Below are 12,057 nucleotides of genomic sequence, written 5' to 3' on the forward strand. Positions count from 1 at the left end.
TCCCAAGGGTCTATCGTCGGCTCAAAGATCCATTCAATAAAAAAAATAACGTGACAAATTCTTAGGCGTGACAGCAACACGAGTTGGGACATTTGTACTGTGTCTGGACCCGGCACTTGGTGGGCAGAATTGCAAAGGAGAGAGAACCTCATTGGCTCCTTTCTCCCAGCTCTGTTCACACTCACAGCTCCATTCGACAAGCTTCAATTGTATTGGAAACGTGGGAAGGAAGGATTGCCCCAGGCGGGGGTTTAACCGCCCACAGAGCGAGTGAAAATCCGGCAAGATTGAATGCAGGCAAAGAGCTTGGATCGATGCTGGTGCGGATCACAGCAGCTGGGGGGGTTTCTTTTGCTCAACAGACTTGTCCGTCGATTATTCCCGAGCTCTCCGCATGACCTGATCAAAGACTTCGAGAGCTGGGCATCAGGAGGAAATTGCATGAAATGTATTTCAAATGCCAACTTGAAACAAGCCTGCTAGAGAAGATGAGGAGATTCAGGCGCCCACACGGCTGGTAGGAAAACCATTGTCACACAAACTTAATGCTGACTTTTTTTTTGTTACAGTATTTAGAATCATTTGGAACCATTTAAAATTCAGTGACCATAAACGTGAAAGACTATGTATTTCGACATACACGATTGGAAATGCATTAATAAGAAACTGGAAAAAAAAGACATATTTTTATAGAACATCATCTGAGGAAGGTGCAGTGCTCCGAAAGCTAGTGTTTGAAACGAACATGTTGGACTTTAACCTGGTGTTGTCAGACTTCTTACTGATCTCCAATGTAATAAGAGCACAAGACGTTTCACTGAGGCACAATGAAATAAAAACTTCACACCCAGCATTCAAAAGGAAAACAGGTGATCAAAACTTTGGTCAAAGAGGCGGGTGAAGAGGAGTTTCAAAGGAGGAAGATGAGGCCGAGAGGTTTAGGGAGGAAAGTCCAGGACTTGTGTCCCTGGTAGTTGATAGCAGGGCCACCCAAGATGGGGTGATTAAAATCAGGGATACCGAAGAGGTCAGAATTAAATGAGTGTGACTATCTGAGGGGAGGAGAATTATTGTTCCAGGAGACACCAATTTAGGAAAAAAGTACATGGTTTGCGATTTTAGCTTTTGTTTGAAAGTTTAGATTGCAAGTTTCAGTCGTTTAAAAAAAATGATTATTTACAAAGCAGATTGCACACTTGGACTGAGAATTGTGTTTTGGATTCCAGGGCAGTTCCTGTCTATTGCTTCTGTCTCAGCGTGGTCACTTCACCAGCGGCAGCAACTCACCAGCTCTTTATGGGTAGGTACAATGGATGACATTCCATCTTCAGGGCTCTCACCCATACTTTTAACTCCCGGTGCTCAGCCAGAACTCTTCAGTGTACAGCATGATAATGGCATGGCCACTCCCCACTCTGACTAGTGACTAAAGCATATTAAAGTGTTTGAGGCATTCCCCCCCACCCCCACACCCCACACATCCCCCCACCCTGCAGAGCGGAGAATCGGCACCATTGGGACTGGCGTGGTTGGCACGGCGCCGGTCCGGGGCCGCTCTCCGTGGCCGCCCCGCCGGTTCTTGGCCCGGGATGGGCCGAGCGGCCGTTGTAAAAAAAAAGGCGTCCACACCTGCTCTCAACCGGCGGGAACTCAGCGTGGAAGGGGGGGGGGGGCAGGGTGGCCTGTGGGGGGGGGGGGGACGTCCAACCCCGGGGGCGGCCTCCAATGTGGCCTGGCCCACAATCGGGGCCCACCGATCGGCGGGCTGGCCTCTCTGGCTGGGGGCCTCCTTTCTTCCACGCCAGCCCCTGTAGTCCTGCGCCATGTTGCTTCAGGGCCTGTGCGTTGAAGGAAGCCACTGCGCATGCGCGTGTTGGCACTGGTGGATCGCGTGGCGCCCATTTGATGCCGGGATCAGCACCTGGAGTGGCGTGAACCGCTCCAATATTGTGCTGGCCCACTGTAGGGACCAGAATTGCTGATCCTGAGGCTGTGTTGATGCCATCGAGAAACGCGATGGCGTTTCCGATGGCGTCAGCACTTAGCCTCAGGATCACAGAATCCCGCCCAAGATCTCGGTTTTTGCAGCTAAGGTTATTTTTCCAGGTGTTGAAAGAATCCACGCCGACATCTGTATCACCCAGTCGCTCTTCAAACCCCTGAGCAATTAGCCTCAATTTAACCGAAAAGGTCCCATCTCCAAGGACTTCAGTACAAACTGACCAATGTGACAAAGCAGTTGACCCTCATGGTACATCCCAGTATAAACCAATTGGCATAGGGACAAGAAAATTAGGGAAGTAAACACGTGGCTAAGGGATTGGTGTGGGAAAGAGGGATTCCACTTCATGGGACATTGGCATCAGTTTTGGAACCGGGGGGATCTGTACCGTTGGGACGGTCTCCACCTGAACCGATCTAGAACCAGTGTTCTAGCGAAGAGGATAAATAGGGTGGTCAGTAGGACTTTAAACTTCTGAGTTGGGGGGAAGGGAAAGTGAAAGCGACAGGGAGCATGGAGTTAAATGGCAAGATACGCAGGAGGATAACATGTAGGCAGGTGGATTTAAGCTTGAGGCAGACTAGGAATTCAACAAAAAGGAAGGATAACTTTGGACATCTTAGGACTTCCAATATCTGTAATGATAAGAAAGTTAGCATTAAGGCACTTTACCTGAATGCTCGCAGCATTTGTAACAAAGTAGACGAACTAATGGCATAGATCATCGTGAATGATTATGATGTGGTAGGCATCACAGAGACATGGCTGCAGGGGGTTCAGGACTGGCAGTTAAACATCCAAGGATATACAACCTATCGAAAAGACAGGGAGGTGGGCCGAGGGGGTGGGGTTGCCTTGTTAGTTAAGAACAAAATTAAATCTATGGCACTAAACGACATAGGGTCGGATGATGTGGAGTCTGTGTGGGTAGAATTGAGGAACCACAAAGGCAAAAAAACCATAATGGGAGTTATGTACAGACCTCCTAACAGTGGTCAGGACCAGGGGCGCAATATGTACCGGGAAATAGAAAAGGCATGTCAGAAAGGCAAGGTCACGGTGATCATGGGGGACTTCAATATGCAGGTGGATTGGGTAAATAACGTAGCCAGTGGATCCAAAGAAAAGGAATTCATGGAATGCTTACAAGATGGCTTTTTGGAACAGCTTGTCATGGAGCCCACAAGGGAGCAGGCTATTCTGGACCTAGTGGTATGTAATGAACCAGACTTTATAAAAGATCTTAAAGTAAGGGAACACTTAGGAAGCAGCGATCATAATATGATTGAGTTCAGTCTGCAGTTTGAAAGAGAGAAGGCAAAATCGGATGTAATGGTGTTACAGTTAAATAAAGGTAATTACGAGGGCATGAGAGAGGAACTGGCGAAAATCGACTGGAAGCAGACCCTAGTGGGGAAGACAGTAGAGCAAAAATGGCAGGAGTTTGTATGCATAATTGAGGACACTGTACAGAGGTTCATCCCCAAGAAAAGAAAGATTATCCGGGGAGGGATTAGACAGCCATGGCTGACAATGGAGGTCAGGAAATGTATCAAAGAAAAAGAGAGATCCTATAAAGTGGCCAAAAGCACTGGGAAATCAGAAGATTGGGAAGGCTACAAAAACAAACAGGTTAACAAAGAGACAAATAAGGAAGGAGAGGATCAAATATGAAGGCAGGCTAGCCAGTAATATAAGAAATGATAGTAAAAGTTTCTTTCAATACATAAGAAACAAACGACAGGCCAAAGTAGACATTGGGCCAATTCAAACTGATTCCGGAAGGCTAGTGATGGGAGACGAGGAAATGGCTGGAGAACTTAATAAGTACTTTGCGTCTGTCTTCACAGTGGAAGACATGAGTAATATCCCAAAAATTATAGAGGGTCAGGGGGCTGAGTTGAGTATGGTTGCCATTACAAAAGAGATGGTGCTAAAAAAGCTAAAAGGTCTTAAAATTGACAAATCTCCTGGCCCCGATGGGCTACACCCTAGAGTTCTGAGAGAGGTGGCTGAAGAAATAGCGGAAGCGTTGGTTGAGATCTTTCAAAAATCACTGGAGTCAGGGAAAGTCCCGGACGATTGGAAGATCGCTGTTGTAACCCCCTTGTTCAAGAAAGGATCAAGACAAAAGATGGAAAATTATAGGCCAATTAGCCTAACCTCGGTTGTTGGTAAAATTCTAGAATCGATCGTTAAGGATGAGATTTCTAAATTCTTGGAAGAGCAGGGTCAGATTAGAACAAGTCAACATGGATTTAGTAAGGGGAGGTCGTGCCTGACGAACCTGTTAGAATTCTTTGAGGAGGTGACAAGTAGGTTAGACCAGGGAAACCCAGTGGATGTGGTCTATCTGGATTTCCAAAAGGCCTTTGATAAGGTGCCACACAGGAGGCTGCTGAGTAAGGTGAGGGCCCATGGTGTTCGAGGTAAGCTACTGGCATGGGTTGAGGATTGGCTGTCTGACAGAAGGCAGAGAGTTGGGATAAAAGGTTCTTTTTCGGAATGGCAGCCGGTGACCAGCGGTGTCCCACAGGGTTCAGTGTTGGGGCCGCAGCTGTTCACCATATATATTAATGATCTGGATGAAGGGACTGGGGGCATTCTAGCAAAGTTTGCCGATGATACGAAGTTAGGTGGTCAGGCAGGTAGTGCTGAGGAAGTGGGGAGGCTGCAGAAGGATCTAGACAGTTTGGGAGAGTGGTGCAGGAAATGGCTGATGCAATTCAACGTGAGAAAATGTGAGGTCTTGCACTTTGGAAAAAAGAATCCAAGCATAGACTACTTTCTAAACGGTGAGAAAATTCATAATGCCAAAGTACAAAGGGATCTGGGAGTGCTAGTCGAGGATTCCCTAAAGGTAAACATGCAGGTTGAATCTGTGATTAAGAAAGCGAATGCAATGTTGTCATTTATCTCAAGAGGGTTGGAATATAAAAGCAGCGATGTGCTACTGAGCCTTTATAAGGCTCTGGTTAGGCCCCATTTGGAGTACTGTGTCCAGTTTTGGGCCCCACATCTCAGGAAGGAATACTGGCACTGGAGCGTGTCCAGCGGAGATTCACACGGATGATCCCTGGAATGGGGGGTCTAACATAGAACATAGAACATAGAACAGTACAGCACAGAACAGGCCCTTCAGCCCTCAATGTTGTGCCGAGCCATGATCACCCTACTCAAACCCACGTATCCACCCTATACCCGTAACCCAACAACCCCCCCCTTAACCTTACTTTTTATTAGGACACTACGGGCAATTTAGCATGGCCAATCCACCTAACCCGCACATCTTTGGACTGTGGGAGGAAACCGGAGCACCCGGAGGAAACCCACGCACACAGGGGGAGGACGTGCAGACTCCACACAGACAGTGACCCAGCCGGGAATCGAACCTGGGACCCTGGAGCTGTGAAGCATTTATGCTAACCACGATGCTACCCTGCTGCCCCGAATGATGATGAACATATGATGAACGGCTGAGGATCTTGGGATTGTATTCATTGGAGTTTAGAAGGTTAAGGGGAGATCTAATAGAAACTTACAAGATAATACATGGCTTAGAAAGGGTGGACGCAAAGAAACTGTTTCCGTTAGGCGAGGAGACGAGGACCCGTGGGCACAGCCTTAGAATTAGAGGGGGTAAATTCAGAACAGAAATGCGGAGACATTTCTTCAGCCAGAGAGTGGTGGGCCTGTGGAATTCATTGCCGCAGAGTGCAGTGGAGGGCGGGACGCTAAATGGCTTCAAGGCAGAGATAGATAAATTCTTGATGTCGCGAGGAATTAAGGGCTACGGGGAGAATGCTGGTAGGTGGAGTTGAAATGCCCATCAGCCATGATTGAATGGCGGAGTGGACTCGATGGGCCGAATGGCCTTACTTCCACTCCTATGTCTTATGGTCTTATGGTCTTAAACTCCCCAACTATCTAATTCCTTTGCTTTGTCATTCTTATTAGATTGTTCTAACAATCGTCAAACTTCACAATTGAGTTCTTCTGCTTCTCGTTCTGTTCCGAGACTCTTCTGTAGCCCTTATTTCATTGCCTAATCTATTCAATTTACGGCTTCAACCTGTCTGAGTTACTACTGGGAGATTTCCATATTGCACTATTAAGATGCTCTTACTCCAGTCTGTGATAACTTTCTGACACGGTCTCTCCTGAACTGGCTATCAATGATTTTCACTAACAGTAGTTGCACTGTGCTTTCCTACTTTCCACTCTTTCATGCCAAACTGTCAGTTATGCGTTTTATGCGTGCCATAATTTACAGTACAGAAGGGGTCCATTCGGCCCATCGAGTCTGCCCTTGGTAAGAGCACCCTACTTAATCCCAGACCTCCACCCTATCCCTGTAGCCCAGTAACCCAACCTAACCTTTTGGACACTAAGGGACAATTTAGCATGGCCAATCCACCTAACCCACATCTTTAGACTGTGGGAGGAAACCGGAGAACCCGGAGGAACTCCACGCACACACAGGGAGAAATTGTAAACTCAACACAGATAGTCACCCGAGGCCGGAATTGAACCTGGGACCCTGGAGCTGTGAGGCAGCAGTGCTAACCACTGTACAACTGTGCCGCCCCCCATTTTTGTTGCATCCACTCCAAGTAATGCTCCTTTTGACTCTGTGAGGTTGGCCATAGAAGAGCTCAGGTGCTCAAATGTCCAGGGCATAAAGGAACGCGTGTCACAAATGGACACCTCCCATGACTGCACTGCTTTAGGGGACTTTGCTACTTGGGCACACGTCTCCCTCTGCTGCTTCAGAGATACCCATCTTTCTTGCTTACTTGGGGCTCTGCATTTCCATCCAGCTGAGCATGTCTGTCTGCCCTGCATCATCTCCATCAGTATGTAATGGAACCTACGAGGGAACAAGCGGTCCTAGATCTTGTCCTGTGTAATGAGACAGGATTGATTCATGATCTCATAGTTAGGGATCCTCTCGGAAGGAGCGATCACAATATGGTGGAATTTAAAATACAGATGGAGGGTGAGAAAGTAAAATCAAATACTAATGTTTTGTGTTTAAACAAAGGAGATTACAATGGGATGAGGGAAGAACTAGCTAAGGTAGACTGGGAGCAAAGACTTTATGGTGGAACAGTTGAGGAACAGTGGAGAACCTTCCAAGCAATTTTTCACAGTGCTCAGCAAAGGTTTATACCAACAAAAAGGAAGGACGGTAGAAAAAGGGAAAATCGACCGTGGATATCTAAGGAAATAAGGGAGAGTATCAAATTGAAGGAAAAAGCATATAAAGTGGCAAAGATTGGTGGGAGACTAGAGGACTGGGAAATCTTTAGGGGGCAACAGAAAGCTACTAAAAAAGCTATAAAGAAGAGTAAGATAGAGTATGAGAGTAAACTTGCTCAGAATATAAAAACAGACAGTAAAAGTTTTTACAAATATATAAAACAAAAAAGAGTGGCTAAGGTAAATATTGGTCCTTTAGAGGATGAGAAGGGAGTTTTAATAATGGGAGATGAGGAAATGGCTGAGGAACTGAACAGGTTTTTTGGGTCGGTCTTCACAGTGGAAGACACAAATAAAATGCCAGCGACTGATAGAAATGAGGCTATGACAGGTGAGGACCTTGAGATGATTGTTATCACTAAGGAGGTAGTGATGGGCAAGCTAATGGGACTAAAGATAGACAAGTCTCCTGGCCCTGATGGAATGCATCCCAGAGTGCTAAAAGAAATGGCTAGGGAAATTGCAGATGCACTAATGATGATTTACCAAAATTCACTAGACTCTGGGGTGGTCCCGGTGGATTGAAAATTAGCAAACGTGATACCACTGTTTAAAAAAGGAGGTAGGCAGAGAGCAGGAAATTATAGGCCAGTGAGCTTAACTTCGGTAGTAGGGAAGATGCTGGAATCTATCATCAAGGAAGAAATAGCGAGGCATCTGGATAGAAATTGTCCCATTGGGCAGACGCAGCATGGGTTCATAAAGGGCAGGTCATGCCTAACTAATTTAGTGGAATTTTTTGAGGACATTACCAGTGCAGTAGATAACGGGGAGCCAATGGATGTGGTATATCTGGATTTCCAGAAAGCCTTTGACAAGGTGCCACACAAAAGGTTGCTGCATAAGATAAAGATGCATGGCATTAAGGGTAAAGTAGTAGCATGGATAGAGGATTGGTTAATTAATAGAAAGCAAAGAGTTGGGATTAATGGGTGTTTCCCTGGTTGGCAATCAGTAGCTAGTGGTGTCCCTCAGGGATCCGTGTTGGGCCCACAATTGTTCACAATTTACATAGATGATTTGGAGTTGGGGACCAAGGGCAATGTGTCCAAGTTTGCAGATGAGACTAAGATGAGTGGTAAAGCAAAAAGTGCAGAGGATACTGGAAGTCTGCAGAGGGATTTGGATAGGTTAAGTGAATGGGCTAGGGTCTGGCAGATGGAATACAATGTTGACAAATATGAGGTTATCCATTTTGGTAGGAATAACAGCAAACAGGATTATTATTTAAACGATAAAATATTAAAGCATGCCGCTGTGCAGAGAAACCTGGGTGTGCTAGTGCATGAGTCACAGAAGGTTGGTTTACAGGTGCCAGGTGATTAAGAAGACAAATGGAATGTTGTCCTTCATTGCTAGAGGGATGGAGTTTAAGACTAGGGAGGTTATGTTGCAATTGTATAAGGTGTTAGTGCGGCCACACCTGGAGTATTGTGTTCAGTTTTGTTCTCCTTACTTGAGAAAGGACGTACTGGCGCTGGAGGGTGTGCAGAGGAGATTCACTAGGTTAATCCCAGAGCTGAAGGGGTTGGATTAAGAGGAGAGGTTGAGTAGACTGGGACTGTACTCGTTGAAATTTAGAAGGATGTGGGGGGATCGTCTAGAAACATATAAAATTATGAAGGGAATAGATAGGATAGATGCGGGCAGGTTGTTTCCACTGGCGGGTGACAGCAGAACTAGGGGACATAGCCTCAAAATAAGGGGAAGTAGATTTAGGACTGAGTTTAGGAGGAACTTCTTCATCCAAAGGGTTGTGAATCTATGGAATTCCTTGCCCAGTGAAGCAGTTGAGGCTCCTTCATTACATGTTTTTAAGGTGAAGATAGATAGTTTTTTGAAGAATAAAGGGATTAAGGGTTATGGTGTTCGGGCCGGAAAGTGGAGCTGAGTCCACAAAAGATCAGCCATGATCTCATTGAATGGCGGAGCAGGCTCGAGGGGCCAGATGGCCTACTCCTGCTCCTAGTTCTTATGTTCTTATGTTTTTCTTCTATCTCAGGGAACATCCCACATTTCTTACCTCCTTACAGGATTGTTGGTCATGCTGCCACGTGTTGTAAACTCTCGTACATCTGCATTTGTGGAGGGTATGCCTGGCTGATGGAACGGTGTTGGTTCAGTCTGTTCTTCCTGCATTGAAGAAGGTGATGCTGTTCCTCTTTCACCCGTTAGCTCCCACTCCACAACTGGCTCTACGGGAGACATAGCCTTTGGTTAGGAAAGCTCGCCTCTGTCAGCAGCGGCTTCTGCAGAGCTACAGCTGACCATTAGAGCTTATAGGAACACACTGAGGAGTAGGGAGTGCCATCTCCATCACCTGGAGATGGGGGACATCCTTTTGCCTTGCCTTTGATGGAATCCTATCTTGCCATCGCTGACTTACTGATGTTAGGAAAACAAATATGTGGTTTTAATGGATTTATATTTGTATTTGCTTATATTTATATTTGTTAGTGCCATTTTGAGTAGCGTGTTCTTTTCCTGTAGAATTGTTTTGTTGAGGGTTGTGAGCGTGTGCAAGCTTTATGTGGGATTTTTCAGTTTGCAAGAGGGTGACCTGTAAGCAAGATCTGTTTTACTCCTGCTCCTGTTTTCATAGGTATTACTATTTCTGCTGAGTTACTGTTAAATGTAATTAATTATTTATATAAAGAAGTTCATTTTTAAAAATAATGCATTTGACTACCTACTCTAAGGTCTCGAAATACCAGGGGCGGGATTCTCCGACCCCCCCGCCGGGTCGGAGAATCGTCGGGGGCCGGCATCAATCCCGCCCCCGCCGTGTCCCGAATTCTCCGGCACTGGAGATTCGGCGGGGGCGGGAATCGCTCCGCGCAGGTTGGCTTGCCCCCGGCGCCGCGATGGGCCGAAGTCTCGCCGCTGTCATGCTTCTCCAGCCGGCGTGGATGAAACCACCTACCTTACCGGCAGGAGCAGGCGGGGGCAGCAAGGACTGGGCTAAATACATGGAGAGGCTGCAGCATTCCTTTTTAACAAATGGAATAGAAGATGAGGCAAAACAGCATTCAATTCTCCTGAGTGTGTGCGGGATGAAGACTTCTAAGTTGATGAGGAATCTGGCCATGCCACAGAACCTTGGTGGGGATTTCATTTGCAGTTTTTGTTGCTATGGTCCAGAATCACTATAACCCGAAGCTCTTGATGCTTGTTAAAATATTCAAATTTCAGCGCCATTTTTGAAAAGCAGATTAATTGGTAGCTTACTTTGTGGCAAAATTACGCCAGCTTTCAGAACACTGTGGTTTTGGAGCAGTGTTACAAGATATGCTGAGAGATAGGCTGGCTTGCGGCTTTAACAAGGACAGCATTCAGCGTGTGTTATTGGGTGAAGCCACACTGAATTTTCAGAAGGCTCTGGAAATTTCTCGGCATGGAAATGGCTTCCAGCAATGTTATACCTATTCCGCAGGCTAAGGGTGGTGCGTGGGGTGGGGGTGGGGGTTCTGCAGCAAGTACAGAAAGAAGCTTCAAGCAGAAAGCTGATAGCATGAAACATTGCAAGTTCCTGGACGCTGTTTGTCACCGATGCAACAAGAAGGGGCATTTAGGGACAGAATTCAAGGGCGCAAAAGGCACAGTGAAGGCTGAGCAAGAAAATTTAAATTTGAGGAAGCCTCAAGCAGCGACACCCCATGTGGAAAGCTTGGAGCAGGCATGTTTAATGTGAATGAGGCATGAGCAGTCTATTTCGACCAGAGCAGTGGTCAATGGGAAGCAAATCAAGATGGAGGTGGACACAGGTGCCTCTGCATCCGTCATTAGTGAAGTGACCTGCAAGTTGAGGTGGTACTCTAATCAAGCACCAGCCCTTACTCTGGCAGAAATTAACCTTCAGACGTGCACCAGAAAGTCTATACCTTGGCGTTGGAAGTCCACATTGAATATGTATAACAATCAAAAAGCAAGGGTAGGCCTCTCCTGTGGTAAAAGGAAAGGGCCCGAGTTTACTGGGGTGGGACTGACTCACCAAAATTCCATTGAACTGGGTCGAGATCAAGCACACAAAGGTGACCAAGGATGATGTTACGAAGTATGCAGACGTGTTTAAGGATGAACAGGTTCCATTGCGTAGTGCTACACTGAAGTTGCACATTGATCCTCAGGCTACTCCCCATATTTACAAGCGTAGGTCAGTGACCTATAACATGTGAAGGAGCAGTTGGAACGTCTGCAAAGGCTTGGAATCATTGAGCCTATTCAGCTTTCTCAATGTAGCATATCCGGTAGCTACAAGCTCACTATTAACCAGGTTTCCAAGCTAGATGCTTATCCATGACCTCGGATGGAAGATTTATTTTGATCTCTTGCGGGATGCGAGACATTTTCAAAACTGGATGTGAGCGAGGCATATCGACAACTCTTGAAGGTTTTTGGCATATCCTCCAGTCCATAGATCTTTCAGACTGTGATGGACAACCTGTTGCAAGGCATTTCTCAGGTGTCAGTCTATTTGGATGACGAGGAGCACCTCAACAATCTAGATCAAGTTTATAAAAAAAGGTTTCAGAGGTGTAGGACTGCCTCTGAGTTGGAGCAAATGCATTTTTTTTTTTACATAGAATTTACAGTGCAGAAGGAGGCCATTCGGCCCATCGAGTCTGCACCGGCTCTTGGAAAGAGCATCCTACCCAAGGTCAACACCTCCACCCTATCCCCATAACCCAGTAACGCCACCCAACACTAAGGACAATTTTGGACACTAAGGGCAATTTAGCATGGCCAATCCACCTAACCTGCACATCTTTGGATTGTGGGAGGAAACCGGAGCA

General features: G+C 46.4%; 1 protein-coding gene across 1 annotated transcript in view; it reads left to right on the forward strand.

Annotated features, from left to right (window-relative positions):
* Positions 1 to 431: 431 nt before the first annotated feature.
* The window catches only part of LOC119967969 (collagen alpha-1(IX) chain-like), a 184,498-nt gene continuing 172,872 nt past the window's right edge, over positions 432 to 12,057 (forward strand). Inside the window, exons 1-2 of the mRNA XM_038801070.1 lie at positions 432 to 517; positions 1,227 to 1,300. Coding sequence (XP_038656998.1) covers positions 447 to 517; positions 1,227 to 1,300 — 145 coding nt within the window. The 5' untranslated portion in view covers positions 432 to 446. The remainder of the gene's footprint in view (positions 518 to 1,226; positions 1,301 to 12,057) is intronic.

This window comes from Scyliorhinus canicula, chromosome 6 (genome assembly GCF_902713615.1).
Source record: "Scyliorhinus canicula chromosome 6, sScyCan1.1, whole genome shotgun sequence".
Lineage (NCBI taxonomy): Eukaryota > Metazoa > Chordata > Chondrichthyes > Carcharhiniformes > Scyliorhinidae > Scyliorhinus > Scyliorhinus canicula.